Source organism: Lissotriton vulgaris, chromosome 5, assembly GCF_964263255.1.
Source record: "Lissotriton vulgaris chromosome 5, aLisVul1.2, whole genome shotgun sequence".
Lineage (NCBI taxonomy): Eukaryota > Metazoa > Chordata > Amphibia > Caudata > Salamandridae > Lissotriton > Lissotriton vulgaris.
Genome location: NC_141693.1, coordinates 364,647,499 through 364,666,894, shown reverse-complemented (window position 1 = coordinate 364,666,894; position 19,396 = coordinate 364,647,499). Strand labels below are relative to the sequence as shown.

Genomic DNA, 19,396 nt, shown 5'->3' with positions numbered 1-19,396 from the left:
TTATGATTAAATGAGTTTTATAGATACTTAACTAATGAATGTATATAAACTTGTTACTGTTTTAATTCACTCAAAAATAAAACTATTATTTGTTTCATAGTGTTGAACAGTTACCGTTCTATGTATAGTCGAAGACTTCTCACATTTTGAGTGCTTTATAAAAATCCATAAATAAAAGAGAAGGAGGACGGTCAACTGCCTGTCCTCCCAGAACAATAGGCTTTCTACGATTGACTTTTCGCAGGGTAGTCGTACTGACGGTTATGGGTGAACAGTTTTCATCACAGTTGCCGTGACCTTTCTGTGGCTGCCAGTGGGCGGCGAGTTGCATCTCTGGCCAGTGAGCCTTCCAGTGTCTGTGCATTAACCCGAAGGCGGAGACTACAGAGGGCCAAGCTGGCTCTGTTCCCGCCTTTTCTTGTTCTCTCAGAAGGCCAAAGGGCTGATTAACAGCGGGGGAGGGAGATGCAGGGGCTCGCGACAGACCGTTGATTCCGAGCGAGGAGGAGTTAACTGGCAGACTCCCCACCGCACGAGAACTACCTCCCTCTTGAGCCAACAGAACCTGCGCACTGAAAGAAAACACGTTGGGAACCGAAATCCTGCCCCTCCCCCTCTCTCCATGAAAGCCTTGTTTGTGTTTTTCCTTTAATTCTCCGCATGCGTAATAGAACGCCGCCAGAACGGTCTCGCTTTCCATATTTCTGTTTTTCGCGCCTGCGCTCTCACTCTGCCTCCCTCTTTCTTGACACCCCCTTCTGTATTTTCTCCGCATGCGCACTCTGCAATCCCTTCCCCCAATTTTCCTGTTTCGCACGTTCTATGTTTTTTTCCCTATGCGCGTGCGTGGTGGAGCGTGAGAGCTCGGGGTAGGGGCGCCGTCTCGAGGTGAATCGTCGCGCGCCTGTTGGCAAGAGAGTGAGCGCGCGTGCGGAGAGGCTGTGGAGAGTGAGCGTCCAGTGGAAGAGAAGACGACGACAACTGGCAAAGATAGGAGCCCGGCGGCAGCCCAAGAGGCTGGGGCAAAAATCACCGCCCGTGAAAACGCCTCGGTCCCGGCGGAGGGGATGTCGGCACTCCAGAGCCACCGCTAGCACCCCTCGCCTGCATGCGTCGAGAGCCTCCCCCAGCATGGTGCGGGAAACCAGGCACCTCTGGGTGGGCAACCTCCCAGAGAGTGTTCGGGAGGAAAAAATCATCGAGCACTTCAAGCGGTGAGTACGAAAGAAAGGATCGGAGTAGAGCCGGAGAGACATACACGGAGGATGTAATAGGGAGTCAGGAGTAGATGGATGTATGAGGAATGCCAGTAAAGAGACTCTGAAATGCGCCCCTCCTCTTTAATCCCCTTAGTGTGGAAGCCAGCCCCCGCTAGGCGATTGCAGAGAATGATCATGTACCGGTTATATGGGAGTGGGGTGGTGTGTGGGGGGGGTTACACAAGTTTGTTCATTCTAATGCTAAACTTGCTTTGGTCCTCTTGAACCCGGCAGTAGCGGAGGCTCGTTAGCCGCATTCTAATGCGGGGGTGGGGACGGAAAAAGAGACTGCTGTCCATCTCTCTGAAAATGACCTCCCCTCCCCCGTCTCTGAAGTCTGATCGCTCCCCGCCCCCCATTTCTGATGTGTGGCTGGTAAACGTGCAGCCGGGCTGCCCTGAGCCGCAGCCCCCCCTCCTTTTCCCCAGGGGGGATGGTCTGCCAGGCTGGGAACGATGGCTGTAAAATGGCGGCCGATCCTGTGTGGGAAACGTCTCGGGGTGGGGATTCTGCTCTCACTGCCCGCTGCAGTAGAACCAGCTACAGGCAATATAACCTGGGGAAAATGCTTATTTTCGATTTCTGGTAGGCATGCGCTGCCCTTAGTACTTCTCTGAGCTCCTACAGGGCTCAAGCGTGTGCCCTCCGCCTGCCTCTCAGTGCGAGCGAGGGCCTGGCTACCTTAGGACCTTGTTGGGACTGCAATAGCTGTGTAGTAAAATATATTTTTTTACACGGTGCCTGTTACGAGCTCTTCAGTTGCTGGGTATTGAGCCTTCTACTTTCCATATATGTCCGAAGTTGCCACGTTACTGTTGCTTGGAGATGTGCAGAGCTCAGCTTACAAATGAGCTTTCCGCCCCCAACATTACGTATTTGCATTTTTAGCACTGCCGTTTTCAGCAACATCTCATCGTGTTTTCTAAAAGAGGGTTTTAGTGAATTTGCAAATAATTTTCCGCCTCTGCGATTTTTTTGCCACGATTGTCAATAAAAACGACCATGCTACGCGTTCTTTGTGTGTGCTAAACAAATCATTTGCACTAAATAGATACATTTTCCTTGTCACTTGTGCGTTACTTCCACTGTTGTTGTTTCCTTAATTGGGGATCGATGATCTTTCACGGATTGGAAGCTCAGAAGGCATATCTACAAATTAAATATTTTAAGTTTCGGCCACCAATAGATCCGATATGTTTTTTCATTTTTAAAGGCGCGTGGGTATGTTGGCAAAAGTGAGAGGCTACGCTTCACATTAGCTGATCGTGGCGAAATCAAATCAGCAGGTTCCCACCCATCCCCCAGCCTGTGAATCCGGTTGAAAGTATGCAGTGGCTGAGCTAGCGGAATTGCATACTAAATTTCACTCGCACAAAGAAAAGATCACTTGAACCATGTCTTGTGCTGAGAGGCAAGCAGTCAGAATGTAAAGGGTACTTTTGCCTTTGTGGGGGGGTTCCTGGTGTATTTTAAAGCATTTACCCTAATTTAATTTACTCGTTCTGTGTTTGGATTATTTCATTTTATCGCGTTACTGGCGTGTTTTTTTTAATTCCAACTGCCAGAAAAGTGTTTCCCATTGTTTCATTTGGTTTAGAGCGCCGCGAAGACCGTCTGTAAGTGGCTCATTGCTTTAAGCGTAAGTAATGTGAGCCATTGTTGTTCGTACATTTTTTGTTTATAAAACAAAGATCATGCCTGTTAAGATCCATTAAAAAAAAATAAAGATCTGGGTAAAAAAGTGCGTTTTCCACCATTACATCCCATTTTGGGCAAATCTGACAGCCTATTTTTTCTCTCACTATGTTCCCCCTTTCTCTTGAATTAGTTGTGATTTAGTCGTGGATGTTTTTTTTTAGCAAGAAACCGGAGGTGAAAACAACTTGATCAGTCGTACTGTTTTCTGTGTGCATATTCACTACGAAGATCTCAGTAGGCAGGCGACCTTTGATTCTATCTAACTGGTGTCATCCTATAACTAGGGCAAGCGATTTCATGGCAATACTGATTAGTCTAAATGCACAACACTGATACTGAATGTTGAAATCGCGTTACGCACGACACTTTTAATACATTTAGTAAATTACGCCGTTGATTCATGGCAGAATTACAGTTGTAGTAGAATGACGAAAGTGCACATTTGCATTTTTCCCACGTCTGACCCGTTTTCTACCAGTCTTCTAAATCCATTGGGGGATGTTTGGTGAGGCCCAGATAAAGAGGACATGTGAATCCACGTGCAGTGTCCAGCCACTACCTGGGAACACCTATTTTACCATGCCAAATCCCACATTTAAGACTGACACGCTGGTACGGTATCTGGTTTTCTAGGATGGATATGGGTTAGAATTTCTCACTAATAGATCTGGTGACCAGTTGTGCGTACAGTCTACGTTCGCCAGTGCTTTTCTTAATCTCTTCTCCCAAAGATACTGCCCATTCGGAAGAATGACAAAACATGAAAAACACAACGGGCAAGGGTTCATTGGCTGGTCATTTCAATGTTGAATTGTCAGTCAGTAACGTGCGCCAAACTTCTGGATGGATACGAGTTTGTTGAGTCCACTTATTTGTTTTGGGTTTTCCTTCACCAAGTATCTGATAACTTAATTCGTGTCTTTTGTGAAAGCAATTGACTGGCAGTGGTAGGAGGGATGCCTTGAGGTTCCTAATAACTCCTCAGAGGCTTATTCCCATCCCTTTTCATTTATTTTTTAACCCTGGTAGGGGTGTCAAGGAAAGTTTAATAAAGGTTGTATTTTGGTTGACCCTTTTAATCACTCCTCATACTGCACTTTTTTGTCGCACTCCTCGGTTGAGATCACTTGGTGTTTGCACGATTTTCACCAATTTATGTGTTCAGTGTTGTCTGTCTATTTGTCTCGACTACATGTCGTGTTAAGTGAAATGTATTATTTTTTCCCCCTCCCTTATGCTCCGCCCTGTGTGGGGTACACCAGGGCGTATTGTAAGCAGGCCCGATGATGAAGCATGTCACATACCTTGGTATGTGAGTGAGGGCAGTTTTTTCAATTAGAGTGATTTGCCCTATTGGAGCCTTCTCTATTTGTCGTATATACATGCATTGGTATTTTTATGTTACTTACTCTATTCACCCCTCGTGTGTATAATAAAGCAATTCATTGACCTATTCTAGTTAATTGCAGAGTTTCTGAAAGACCTGTTGGTAAATGGTAATTTCCCTGGCGTTTGAAATTTTGCAACTATGCCGCAGGCGTGCAGTCTGTCATGACTTTTGTGTTGGATGGCCTTTAATGGGGTTTATACGAGTTATAAAGGAGTACCAATGCTTCCGTCACCAGTACTGTTCATTCCACATGCGCATTTAATCTTCGTCTGGTTTCTCCTTTTATTTGAATGGCCAATCGTGTCACTTTTTTTTCGTGTCACCTGTCCAAAAAAAAAAAAAAAAAAAAATATAAGCTTTATTTCGGTTTTTGAGTTTAAAACCATAAAAGCAGCAAAGAGAAATACAAACATGTATATAAAAATCAACAGTTCGTTACAATGTTGAAAACAAAAACCGGATATTTAAAATAAACTGGAACCAATCTGAAGAAAAAAAGAGATAAAAACACATGGTAAACTGAGTCCCCTTTCACCAAGTGTTATAGTACAATGTTCTGGGGCCAGGGTAAAAATCAAACAAGTCCCGGATAGAAATAGGGCCGTCTCCAATTTTGGGCTGGGAAAATCTTAAAAATGGGACAATGTTCCTGTGTTTGAACTTGATTAGTATCAGGTCTCCCGGAATGTCTTTGGGCAACGTCCCTAGCCATCCCACCCTCCTGACACTCAGGATTCCGCCATCTAAGTCCGGTGGCATCGGTCTGTTATTGAGCCAAAAGATGGCTTTATTCAGCAGTTCCTGGCTTGTTTCATGTTTGACCTTAGTAAGTTCAGGAACCCCGGAGAGAACGGCCACGTAGGGGGCGGCTTCAGGGGGTAAGTTCATTCGGAATGTTCTTTGTTGAGGAAGCCTAGGGGCTTTAAAAGGGAGGCGAGTGGGCTTAGAGGTGGCTTTGCTGCTGCTTAGGATGGGTATGCTGAGAGAAGGATCAGTTGTTCGATCTTTCCTGAGTTCAATGGACTTGGGGTTCACAAGGTTAGTCGGGCGCGTAGGAGAAGAGGGAATGACAGTATTTACAGGTGATGGTGATGGTGCAATCCTTTGTACTATTTTTTCAACATCAGACAACCTATTTCCCAGGTCCTTAATTTTTGAGAGCAGAGGTGATAAAGCCGCATTCAACAGACGTTCAATATGGGCCAGTAAGGTCGAGTGGAAGGGGGAAGCAGAGTCATTTGATGTGATCACCGTCTTACGTGGCATTGATACGCTTGGGTTGACGGAGGAAAGAGAAGGACTATAACACATTCGGGTGATATTTGGTGGGGTAACCTCATTATTCCTTTTGCTGAGTTGATCCCGAGGCGGTGTATCAGTTAGACAGGATTATTTCAGAGGCCTGGGGGGTGCAGATTGTAAGATCCGTGTCTCTGTCCACTGTAGGGGAAGTAGAAATATCAGGGGCATAATTTGTGCCACACAAGGCGTTTAGTTCATCCCAGACAGACATGGTAGTTGAATTACTGAATAGTCACCAGGGTATCAAAAAACAAATCACAGCGCAATGGAAACGAAATAAGTGAAGTATCACTATACCTCATGCATGAAGGGGCCAAGTGGAGTGGCCCGTCCCGTCCTCCTCAGGTCCTCTGAGGGCCACAGAGGGCCCGCCCTTTGCCCGGGCTTAGCCCGTGCGCGTCCCGCGATGCAGGAGGATATTGTTATCTATGAGGAAGTGACGATGAGGGGGCGGAGCCTCGTTCCGGTGTTGGCCCTGCGTCTCCTGGGCCGCAGTGCACCAGCAAAGTACGTTTTTCTCCCCCCCAGCGTTGCGCCTTGCTTCTCAGGCGAAGCGTCTCCCGAGGAGCGGGAGAAGTGAGCAGTTTTGAAATGCCCCGGTGAAAAGGGGCCGGAGCCTCGTTCCGGTGTTGGCCCTGCGTCTCCTGGGCCTCAGTGCACCAGCAAAGTAAGTTTTTCTCCCCCCCAGTGTTGCGCCTTGCTTCTCAGGCGAAGCGTCTCCCGAGGAGCGACAGAAGTGAGCAGTTTTGAAATGCCCTGGTGAAAAGGGGGCGGAGCCTCGTTCCGGTGATGGCCCTGCGTCTCCTGGGCCTCAGTGCACCAGCAAAGTAAGTTTTTCTCCCCCCCAGCGTTGTCACCTGTCCCATACTCGGACAAGGGAGTACCGATCAGTAAACTTAGATCTCATTTGAATTTGAATGTATCTGCAAATAGAGATATTCGGTCATAAGTTTTCCTTCAAGAGTAATATAAATATTTAACTCTTAGCAATTAACTACGCTGCCCTCCAACCATGTATGTGCTTCTTAATTATTATTGGGTTATGATCCTTCTGAAGTTAACCAAATTGCCGTCTGTAATATGACCTGTGAAATTGAATATTCCATGGGACTCTGGTTGTATCCGATTCATCTGCTAATACGTTCCTCTTAGTACCCGCACCAATAGGTGCATACCTGTGTTATGTTAAAATGCCACACCCTCACAGGAATAGATATGCACGATTGTCCTTAAATACATTTTTGCGCCGTGCACAGTTGTACAGTGCAAGTTTATATATCCGTCTCTTGTTCATGTCTGAAGCATTGTAATACGAAGATATAGAAAATAATAAACGCAATTTTACAGCAAAAGTTTGAACAAAAAGTAATTTCGAGGGATGACAATGTAGCTGCTTATTGTTTGTGCCATCGACTTTTTCACTTGAAACTCTTTTCCTTTGCCATCAAGAAAGTCCCTCGTCTCCTGAGGATTGCGTGAAGCTGAGCAGTATTTGATTTTGGGTGCTGCAAGAGTAACTGCTTCACCCGGCATCGTAAACCCCAGTTCCATCAAAATTATTACTGTATCTGTGTCGAAGTTCTCCCTCCGATTCCCAAAGCCCTCGATGGGTTAACCGCGAACGCATGCTTTGCTGGCAACACTACCTGGCATCTTCATGCTGTTAGTCATACCATAGTCGGTTCTACAGTTTTTAAACCTGTCCCTCTACATTGGGGTCTTAATGTCAGTCTCCGGTATCTAGTTTCACATGTACTGCATCAAGACGCCTACTTTGGCTTTCGTTTTCAGTACCTTCTTCTAGGGAATACATCCTGGAGCAGAGATTCTCCTTTTCTGAGTGCGACTGGCTTAACGGGTGCCATGTGCCTATCTGACGATTGTGGGCATGGAAATCCCCTGAGTATAAGGAACCCCTCAATGGTATCTTTATTTGTGTTTAGACCTATTCCCCTGAATCTGGGTGTCCGATGGCCCTCGGGAACCACACAGTATGACTTCACACCAGCGCTTTCTGAAGATGTGCATCTTTGGTGTAAACAGTTGTGTTGCTCCTGCAAGTCTAGAGTGGCACCATCTTGGCAGGTGACCTACTTGGTTGAAGGAGGAATGACCACTATGTTTTTGGGCAACAAAAGAGCCTTCTAAGCAGCTAGATGCACTCCGCCAGTGCTCCTAAGGTTCAGCAACAGAAAAGGTAAAGAATTCTCGTCCGTCTAGTCGCCTGCAAATGGAGTCTGTTCTCGTGTGGAGCTATATGGAAACATGCTTGTCTGGGAGCCTGAGGAATACAAAAATGAGATGTGCAGCATGCTTGAATTAATCTGTCACTGTTACTATTCCTAGGCCTCATCCCTGTCAATTTATTTATTTTTGTGCCGCCCCTTCACAGCCTCTTATCTGAGTGGTGTCCTATGGCATTGCTGTGACTTCCCCATAGCTGTTTGTGTTAAGTACTTTACCGGTCATTACGATGGCAGGCGGAATTTAGTCCGTCCGCCATCGTATCGTGTATGGGCCCGCCCACCACTGTGGCGGTCACATTGCCCATGTTTTGTATTGCGGTGGGTGCTGCGCTCTGCAGCACCCGCTGCAAGACAGAACAGACACCCCACACATACCTCTGCACTAATTGGCAGGCAACATGCGGTGCCCACCATCGGTGTAGGGCTGTGTAAGAGGGGGGCATCATAGCTGTCCCTCAGTGCATATGTCCCTGGCCCAGTGGGTTAAGGGGGGCCCGCTGTAGCCCCGCCAAATCTTTTTCTCCTACCGTTTTGCTGCAGGTTGACTGCTGCAGAACGACCGGCAGAAAGGGATATTGTAACTCTTACAGCGTTGCCTGACCGGCACCACCACCATTCAGGGACTACAGTGAGGTCCCGACAGGCGGTCTGTATCCGACTACCTGGCGGTCGGAGTTTACGACCACAACCCATCCAGAAGACATTATAATATGGCGGACAGAGATCCCTCTTCCGATGGCGGGGAGACCGCAATGTCATATTGGTCTCAAAAGTGTGTGCAGACTGCTTTTGCAAACCGTATGTGATGAGTTTGTTTCCTATATTTGGCCATGTCTTGGTCAACCCTGGGCTGCTGCGAAAAAAAGACTTTGGACCTGTTGCCAGGAGCTACTTCACCCAAAGCGAATGATTTAAAGTACCTAATTTCTGTTATTTCATTTTTTGTTGTTAAAATATCGCTGTTTATTAAGACTAACCTGAATGCAGATCTACTCTTCAAAAAACTATCTTTAGCAACCTGAATAATACTGTATATATTGCTCTGAACTTATCGTCCATTTACTGATTATTGTTGCCGTGATTCCTCAGATCCATATACCAGTATTAATTTAATCATAGTTTACTGACAAAATAGTGCTGAATAAACGAGAGCGGATGTTGACATGCGACCACATGAAACCTTCTAATGCTATCCTAAATAAGTAACATGTGTGTGCGGAAAAAATCTCGAAAATGTCACCTATGTTGTTTGCTCTCCCTCCCTACTTGTGTTAGCCGGTACAGGGCTATCTGCCATTCATGGTTCCACTGGGAGAATGAGGTCAGATGTTAAAATACATTAGTGGCACTTTTATTTTTTAGATATATCCAGCTCTAGGTAAATCTTAATACACAAAGGACGCAATTAAATCCCTTATCTTTACTATCCAGCATCAGTCTACGCATCATTCTGTTTTTAGATTTATTGTTCTTCAATAAACCAAGATGTTCGTTTATTTTTCTTGACCACAGAAGGCTTTGTCTCAGAATAGTTTTGTCTCTTCTGATTATACTCATGCCCAATGTAGGGCTTTTTTCTAGTGGGGCACTGTGATATTGTGCGATTTTTGTGTCGCTTATTAAAATGCAGTTTTCAGTTCTCTACAAGATTGCCTTTCGATCAGTCATGTTCCTATTGTGCATATTTGTAAAGCATGTTTGTGATTTTGGTGGTGCTCTCCATAATTATTACTTACCTTATTTTCTTGACTATTTGCATGACGGATACCATTCCAGATGTGTAAGCTATGCAGATGGGAGTCTGTGTTCTTTAGCTAGACGTAAAGTTGTGAACGCTGATGTGACTCAACTAAATTATATATTGCAAAATTGTAAGAAAGCAAGAAAGCACTCAGACGGACGAGGGTGTCTTTATTCTTTGTGGTAGAGTACTTCCTGCCATCAACAGTCTACTATATATATATATATACATATATATATATATATAATTTTTTTTAATGCATTTTTGGTTTGTTTGTTGTCTGTGTGTTTACTTCTGCACCGGTCTGTGCCAAGGCCCATAATACAATATCGTTCAATTCAATCAAGAGGAACTGATGTGGAGTGGAATTAGCACCCAGGTTACTAGAGAAACTGAGATTTTCCAATACCACTTTAAATTCCTCAATCACTTACCACTAAATGACAGCTCCCTCTGCTTGTTCTTCTTCCTCTGCACTGCGATCAATTTAAAGAGCTTCTTCAGTGCAGCCCTCCTCCAGTTCTTGTCAATTGTCTATCCTTTTTTTAGTGTTAAAATTTATACTGGTTATTAAAAACAGAGTTGTGCTATCTTCCTTTTCTTCGAACTACTTAACCCCGAGCTTCGATTTTATGTAGTTTTAATTTGAGCAATATTTTTGCAGTTTGCTTTCCAAAACATGTAGATTTAATGTCATAAATGAAATGTGTACTATAGCTCAACTACAGATAGCGGAGTTAGAGAACTTTGTGTAAAGTATAAAGCCTTTACTTTTATTCCTTTAACTTTTTTTTATTTTTAAATCAGAGCTCCGGGGAAATATAGAAAGAAAATGGAACCCTAACAGTGTTGCAAAATGACCCTTGAAATTATATTGCAGTAGAGAGTAATGCTAGTAAATTTGATTGGAACAAGCTAGCAAATGTATTTACTTTAAACCGAAGACTAAAAGTTATGAGTTTTGTCCTGTTCTTAATGTTCACTGTGTGTTTAACAGTTGTACACTGTGCTCCTGCACCAGTGACAGACTTGGTGTACCTTAGTTGTGGGCAATAAACAAAACAGAGTTAGAAGGTAGGCTAAGAGTGAATGTGGGTTGTTAAGCAGGATAAACGTATTGTAGGAGAAGGTTAGATAGATCTGCTGGAAGGTGGTTCCAGAGAGTAGTCACTGCACTTGAGGAAGATTGGTATTTAGCTTGGGATTTTCTAAATCTAGGTACCTTTAAACCAAAGTTCTTCTTTTAATCGCTCTTATTAGAGGATTTTTGATTAAATCCTATATATTTAACTACAGAAGATAGTGAAGAAGAGAAGTCTATTTCCTGAGTTCGTGCAGGATATGAGAATGGGAAGTATTTTGTTTGGGTGAAGGAGAAGATCAATGTTTTTTAGGGATTGAAGAATAAGTGTGCATATTTTTACATGGACACTAAACCCTCAAATGAAGAACTCGTGCCTCGAGAGGCAAATTTAATATAGCTAGTGCATATATGAACTACATGAAACTCTGATGCACACCACGATGCGTTCCACCAACTATCTAAGAGACAACATCCAACACTTTGAAGAGGATCCAAATTCTTCCAGTTACTTTGTACATCATTTAGTAATCTTCATAAAATATTTTTTTTGACAAGAATGTTATAAACACTTCTTACACGAATATGAGAGAACAATAATTCATCAAATGTCAAGATTAACTATATAAAACCAACATCAAAATTCCAAGTGACTTGGTGAATTAAATGACAGCCCACATACATTTGTTAGCTGAAATACATATTGATCTGTATGTATCTGAAAACAGTGTATATTAGCCTTTTAAAGAGTTCTGGCCTACCTCAATTAGAATATCTTACAGTTACAAAAAAAAGAGAAACCGCATGCATGATTGTAATCTGATATTAACACTTTGACAGCACAGGACCTTTGTCACTGGAGGTCTAGTTTTTGGGACACCTTGACGAACAACGCGAGTTTGAAGCAGTTAATAAATGGCAACTGATGTAGTTGGTAGGTAGTAGTAGTTTGAATTGTGTTTATGGTTTTAATGGACTAATAAACTATTAATCATACAATACAAAAAGATTAAAGATGAATACAAAAAATCTGTAAAAAAAAAAAAAAGTCCTACATCTTCTTCAGCTGTTGGTTATCTTGTTACTAAACCTTCACATTGTTTGACTTCCCTTCCTTTACTATATAGATACAAAAGCCAAATCTAGATGTTAAATAGGTTGAGATAGCTGGTCGAGGACTGACCTTTTCCCTAACGGTTAATGTTTGAATTTGCAATGCTGCCAGTTGGGTCCTTATTGACCCTGCCCACCCCACCCCAATCATTTGTTCAGTTTCAGAAAGATACTCTAGGTGTTAGCAGTAGGTTAAAAATCGATAGTGCATATTCTCTTGTAAGCTGAACTCCAAGTCCTTGCCTTGATGTTTTGTACCCTCAATAAGGCTGTAGTCCCTTTTCAGGTGAGGCGGGACAATGAGACCACACTTAAGATTCTTCAATTTTCTTGCTAGTACCTGCAGGAGCGCCAAACCTCTTTCCTGTCTAGCCATACCTGGGCTTGATACAAAGCCACTTGTTTTAGACTGGCTAGTTTGGTTGAGGCTGGGCCTGCAGAGTGCAAGGTAATAAACAGGCTACACCTGTTGTATCCTGGTGTTCCGAAATGTTATATCTTTATTGTTAGCTATAAGGAAACAGTAGTCCCATAAGCAAAACAGAACTGTCGTGGCCAAATGATAGTCAAATAATTAGGCTAAAAACATATCTGGAGCCCCATTGCACATATATAAAATAATTATTATACAATTTGTGTGTCAGGGGGCTAAATTCGACGGCGTTTCGATCCCACAGCAAATAATGGGATCATCATCAGGACTAAAAGAACGTCTAGCCTGAGAAAAACACAATTTAATAGATTTTTCCTGCTTGCTTGAAACAAGCGACATGCGAAGACCCAAAGGGGTCTGGTGTCATCCTAAACGATTCAGGCAATACTGTCGCCAAACCGGAATGGGAAACCCCCCAAAATATTTTTGTGGGGTACCGAGAGCCGGTGTATAAGAGCTGGCAGGACAATTATGTGGAGGCTGGAGTGGTCCCCAGTCTGAGAGTCTTCTGGCAGAAGCTGAGTAACACACAAATGAAGAAAGATAACGCAGTACGTTAGGGTAGTTTAATCTGGTTCATGGCCGCGGTTGCGTTGTGATCAGCACCGTCATTTCGTTTTGGAAAATAATTCCTTTTCCGGATACAGTTGCCTCGCTTGAAGCTGACCGCACACCATACTACTGGTGCTGAGCACAACGCAACCGCGGCCATGAACCAGATTTTGCTTATGTCTGAGTTTTTTTTCTGGTTGCCCTTTCCTAATATTGTAGACACTGCCCAACCTTTTTCTATGTTTTTCATAATGTTTAATTACATATTACGTGTCCTTATAACAGTACATGATAGTTATTACATTTCTGATTTGAATTGCTCAAATTTCTAAATTGTTGAAAGGGACCGCTGTTTCCTTATAGCTAGTTATACCCAAGGTCCCTCAGATACATTGGCTTCCCTTGTCCTTTAAAATGTATATTATCTGTGTTAGCATATGGCTGGCATCCTTTAGTTGGAAAATCTTATTGAATAATAGATGGAGTTCCTTTTTCAGCTGTCTTTACTTAGAAGATGAGGTTTCCGGTGATAAGTCGAGGCAACTCGCACGAGCAGTAACTCTCATTCCTTCCATTCTAGGCAATTGACACACGCCCTGGGTGTTTTCTAATTAATGGATCAGCGAAGCGTGTATGGTGTGGGTTTCAGCTTTTAATTGATGTTGGATAGCACACTGGTTTATTTTTCCTTCATTTTTTAATATTTGGTGCGCTTACCGTCTATTTATTTTAGATTGATTCATTGGGATGTTTGCCATAGCAACCCACCCTGCCCCCATTGGTACGTTTCGGTGCTGTGGCTAACCCTGTGATGGGATTGGCTTGACGGAAGACTGAGCAGCAGTGGAATTCACTGCAGTGAAACCCAGCGCCGCCTGGGGAGTCGGCTGCTCTTTTTATAGGACGTGCTTCCTTGTATGAATTAAGAGCTCGGTGATATATGTACGAACTGAATATAAACGAGCTTTCAGCCCCTCCCACGACCAGTAGAATAGCATGTGTGAACTGCACTGTGTGCGTGGAATCGAGCTTGAATACAGAGCTCAGCTCCTAGTCTGCATTGCGACATCTACTCCCGCCTCACTCGAGGCGTTTGGTTCGTCTGTCATATTTGTAAGGGGCGATTGCTCAAACCCTGAGGTGGTTTGGTTCTCATGCAGCAGCACTTATCTGGTGCAGCATGGTTTGTTACACACGGGGCGTTTGCAGCAGCTGGCGCCATTTTGTCCTCTTCGAGCTCTACGTTAACGCTGCTTTGAATGCCCCTGCAAGCATGTAATGTATTCTGCCGCAGCACTGCAATCTAAGCAACCCCGGCTTTCTCCGTCTTTGAGTAGTTATACGGGGCAGTTAAGGAGTTGTTGACTGATCTGGCTGTATTTAAATAGCATAGTGGGGAGGACGACTGTAGGCAACACGTATATATCGTGATATCTCGAGAGAAGACCGCTATGTAATGTTAACATATCACTGTCATGGTGTTTATTTGCTCTTGAATTTTCTGATACCCTCTCACTACATATTCTTGTTAGCTTATACAAGCATTTCCGAGAGCTAATAGGCTGTTGTAGTGAATGAATACTCATTAAACATTACTACAGCTGTCAAACTCAACAGTGGGGGTTTATCTGAGCAGGACTCATTCGCCGTGCTTGCCATTTCGTGCAGCTCTACATTTGGGAGTAGGCCTCGGATCTGGAGTAAACGTTCGTGTAGGAAATATGACGCGTTGGGAGCAGCAGTGTCAAAACACTAAGCTTCCGCAAATGGTTGTCTTGGTAGTGAGCAAACAAAACGTTGGTCTAACACTCGCTGACTATGACTCTTATAACTTTTATACATTGTGCGGTAGCAGCCTGTTATTTCGTGTTTTGCATGCAGATTTAAACAAATGGCATTGGTGACGCCTTTACCCTAAAAACGTGCCTAATCAAAACGTGACTAGAACATTACCACGTTTAAGAGGTCAAACAGAATATAACTTAATTGCGGTTGCAGTTCAGCTTCTGCTATAGGACGGTTATAAAAAATAAAACCACAACTAAATAGTCGATTGTCTACATTTTTCTTTTTATGTCACGACCTACGTGGTATCAGCTTTCATACACCCAATTTTGAAGCACATTTTTTGTTCAAAAGGGGCGAAGATTAGGTTGTGGTCATATTCTGTTTTCTTGCCTGGAATATATGCGATTGGTTTGCATTTTAGGAAGGATCGCCGAGTTGGAAGGACGCTGGTTGATGGGCTATACTATTTGTTTCAATTCCTTAATAAACGCTCCTCAATTTATAGACGGATTTGCCTGAATTATTGAGGGTACCTACTACAACGTCGGTGCCTATTTTTGTTTTTTTTAGATGTTTTTCTTTCAGTTGTGGCAAGCGTATCTATTCATTTTTTTTACATTGTCAATAGTTGGGGATTTAAACGCCAGCATGAGCACACTTTACATGCCTTTTTTAAATTTGCGAGAAACGTAGTTGCACAATAAATGTTATATTTCAGTTCTATACTGACATATATTTTCTACTGAAATTACTACTAACAGACTTAACCACCTTTCTCCTATTCACGTGCACACTGGGCCGTCTCCAACTGCCTTCTGGACTTTTCTGTACATCTGTAATAAGTATGTACATCTTTTTATGTTGGCCCCAATTGCTTTAACACAAAAATGGCATACTGATTGGTAACCTGCGGAACACCTCTTAAGTATACTGATAAATACAGACGCTGTTGCTTCCAAAATTGTATTTTAACGCTTTAAACACAAACCGAGTTTATAACGTAATGTTTCTGTGTTCACATATTTACTAAAATAGATTCTGAGGTTCGGGACTTCAGATTCCATTAGTCCATATCAATTCTCCCTACAATACCTCATTACATATCTTCATCACAAGAGCCAGCGGGCCTTAAATAAGATTTGTTTTCCCACCTCAAACACTCAAGTGTCCTGCAATGTAATTTTCTAGAGTGTGTAAAAAGCACTTGGGATGGAAACTAACTACTTTCCCAGCCTCAGGGTCGAAATCGGTCAATACAAACTTCTGCTTGTGAAAAAAAGCGCAAAAAGTTTAACTTTTACCTCGTAAACAGCAAGTATTCTCATTAGTAATTTAACAACTATAGTGATTAATTTTAGAAGCAACGTAGTATTTACCAAAGAAAATCAAGCACCGAATAATAATATATACATCGTTCATTAGCAGTCAGTGCCACTTGTCGTGAAACCCGTTGTGTGAAAGGTTTCGATTAAAAAATAAATAACAAAAAAAATCGGGTTATTTTTTTTAATTCAAACTAAATGATGCTCGCTCACAGATTAAGTAAACCGCATGGTCCGACCAATAGCCCCGCCCCCTCCCTATTCGTTTTCCCCTTTTCTTAATCCTTGGAAAGGTTATAAGATCAGTGTATTAAAAGTGGGAGCTTTAATTGTATAATAAACTTGTCTTGGATAAGCAGGTTTGACTTTCATGAAATTTAACAAGGCTAGTTGCGATTCTACAAGCCCTGGCAGGCATGTGGTAGTAATTTGAAAAGATTTGGGAAGAGGATGTGACCTAACGGCCAGACCGGTCGACCTCGAAGCTGGTGAAACGGGTTCGAGTCTTGGCGTCTTGGCAGGACTCACCATCCTGTGATTCTGGAATATCACTGGATCTCCCGGTGCCTAACAAAATAAAAGTGTTGGTCTGTAACTAAACAGGTGTTCATGTAAAGTGCTCGGATACCTTAAGGTCAACTCTGTACTATATAAAACTCTATTCCCCCCCCACCCCCCCGCCAAGTGTGTTTAAAGTACCACGTAAAAAAAAAAATACTATGGATTGACGCCAAAATACCAAGCCATGGGGTGGACCATGACTATAAGGTCTTGTGACTCAAAAGTATACGGATTACCTAAGAAGTGAACAAATGGTCATTCAGAATCTGTCGTGTTAGAATAGAAGGATTGAGGAAAAACACTGCTTGTGCTCAGGCTTGTTGATGTTAAGCCATTCTTGCTGGATGACAAACACCCTTAAATTCTCTCAAGCTGGTGAATGGATCTGGATTATCTGCTTTAAAAAAAATTGTCCTCATATGTCTGATCAGTATATGACTGGAGATAAAAGAGATTTCCGACTTAGTCTCTTGCCGTCCGTACAAGGTGGTACCCGAACACTCCACTAGAGAGGGGATGGAAACCATCACGGGATCCCTCTCTGCAAGGTAGACTTACTCTTTTTTCCATGATTACTGGTACTTACTTGGGTTCTCTTTCCAGGTCTACCAATCCTTATTGGTAAAACTGCTAGATTCTCGAGAACAGCCTGTTTTTACTGATACTTAATCATTGGATTAGTGGTAACCAGTAATTCAAATAAAGATTATGTATTTATGTATTTAAAATAACTTGACACCCAAACCAGTCAGAAAAGAGTGAAACGGTTAGTAAAGAAAGAACTGGGCTTTCGGTGAGAACCGTGCAGTAAAAAGAGTGAAAAAGGAGTGTATCTACTACGAGGAGCATGCACTCCGCCCAGTTGTCCCAGATACTCCAACGCTTCATTCTCTTATTGGGGCGCGTTTCCCTATCCATTTAAGCTATTCTGTGAATCAAGTTTACCCATTCATGTTCTACGGGTGCAATAGGTAATATCTACTTAATGCACAGCTCTCTATGTGCTAGTAGAACTAGAATAAAGATAAGAGCCTTAAGAGATTTAGATATATTACCAATAGTCTTCTTCCGGTATGGCCCCAAATATTACCAATGCGAGGCTCACCTCCACTTCTTGACCCACCATATCTGACAAGATTTTGCCCACTTTCTGCCAGAACGATTGGCTGGAGGGACTCCACCCGAACATATGTATTTCGTCTGCATTGATTTCTGCGCACTTTTGGCACTTCCTCACTGTTTGCTAGTCCATCTTTGCCAATCTTCGAGGCGTCCAGTAGGCCTTGTGAATTATAAAAAGGTGGTTTTTCTTGAAAGGCGCAGATTTCACACTATACCACAAAAGAGATGTAGATACTTGCCATAATGCTTCTAATTCGTACTCAGGCAGTTGCCTCCTCCAGGCCTCTGTATACCATGAACTTGGGTCTTCTAAGATTGAACCAGCAGCCAGTACCATACCGAAACCTCTTTCTTTATCTCAGGACGCAGGGCTATTTTTGCCTCAAAGTTTTTGTGATCCTCTTGCTGACGGGAAGCCAGTGCAGGTCTCTCAGGTTGCCGGAGATGTGGCTGTGTCGGGGGATGTCCAGGACGAGTCGTGCGGAGGCGTTCTGGCTGCGTTGGAGTCTTCTGAAGTTTGGCTGTGGTTCCGGCGTAGAGGGTGTTTCCGTAGTCCAGTTGGCTGGTGACGAGCGCCTGGGTGACCTTGACCTTGTAAAGTACACTATGTTAAAGGCTACAAGAGCAAGGCCCAAACTGGTATGGACAATTGAACCTATCTGTGTATTTGTATTTTCTTGAACTATGGTGTGGTGGGATTGTCAAATCTAGTGCTCACTATCCTCTTTATTAATATCACAAACCTATACTGGAATCCCATTATTGGTTGTATAGGATTTGGTGGGAAAGCTTTTAAAAGCCTTTACCATTAATTTTGCAGATTGATGCTCTTTTGGCGCATTAACTTGATGTTTGTGTGGTACTGTTGGGGAAAACCTGATTCTTGGCAGCTGTTTTGTTAAAAACAGTAGTCGAATTGAGTCCACTGTACAACATATTTAAGAGGGTCTTTTGTATACATTGCTATTTATGGATCACTAGCCTTGTAAGATGCTACGGAAGCTGTACCATAGCGTTGATCTTTCAAAAAAACAACTTGCACATAACCGGAAGAGAAACTACTTCGTTCCTAGAGCACAAAAACAAAAATGTGCCCACCCACTAGCCGATCTTCTCCCACCCCTCTAGGTGGGCTTGCTTCAAATATTGCTATCTCATTAAAGTACTATTTAGTGTTTATCTTGCAAATTAAGAAGTTTGGTTTAAAGGCCGACTGGCAGCTTCTTCCAAAATTTAGCAACATATTATAACTTGTTATGCATATTATGCATTGTTTCCAGATTTCAGACGGAAATTAAGTAGTGCCTATGATTTTTAATTTTGCTCTCTGGAAAGCAGAAATGTTTACCCATTGGTAAACAGTTAGTCTGTTCTCATGTGCGTTTCATTCATGCGTTGAGGAAAGCTTTATCACGTTCTCTTGGATGCAGGAACTGCATAACCTACTTTATTTTACAGCAACTCCTATGTTAAATGGATCTTTGGGCATTGTGTACTAGCTCATCCTTCATCAATTCAGGTTGCATGTCAGACGAATATTTCTTGGTACTCGCTCTCGTGAGTTCAGGAACCACAAATACTATTGTACATAACTATTCGAATGTTTTTGAAGTCCTGGTAAGCCTAAATGTTCCTAAAACACAAACATTTAATTGAAAACCTACACGGGCAGTTCCCCTTGCAAAGTGACTAATTGAAAGAAAAGGACTACTTTCAAATATTGTGTTTCTGTTTTAGCTAGACTTGTGTTTGCTGTTAATTTTCCGTAGTCATCTCGCCTATTTTCTT

General features: G+C 42.8%; 1 protein-coding gene across 7 annotated transcripts in view; it reads left to right on the top strand.

Moving 5' to 3' along the window:
- Positions 1-360: 360 nt before the first annotated feature.
- Positions 361-19,396, top strand: part of SPEN (spen family transcriptional repressor) — a 460,760-nt gene continuing 441,724 nt past the window's right edge. For 3 of the 7 annotated variants that reach the window (XM_086921689.1, XM_086921687.1, XM_086921686.1), the window contains exon 1: positions 440-1,214. In XM_086921689.1, the coding sequence (XP_086777815.1) occupies positions 1,132-1,214 (83 nt within the window). In that variant the 5' untranslated portion in view covers positions 440-1,131. Of the gene's footprint in view, positions 1,215-19,396 lie in introns of all 7 variants that reach the window. The other 4 variants (XM_086921690.1, XM_086921693.1, XM_086921692.1 and 1 more) reach the window with 4 other exon arrangements.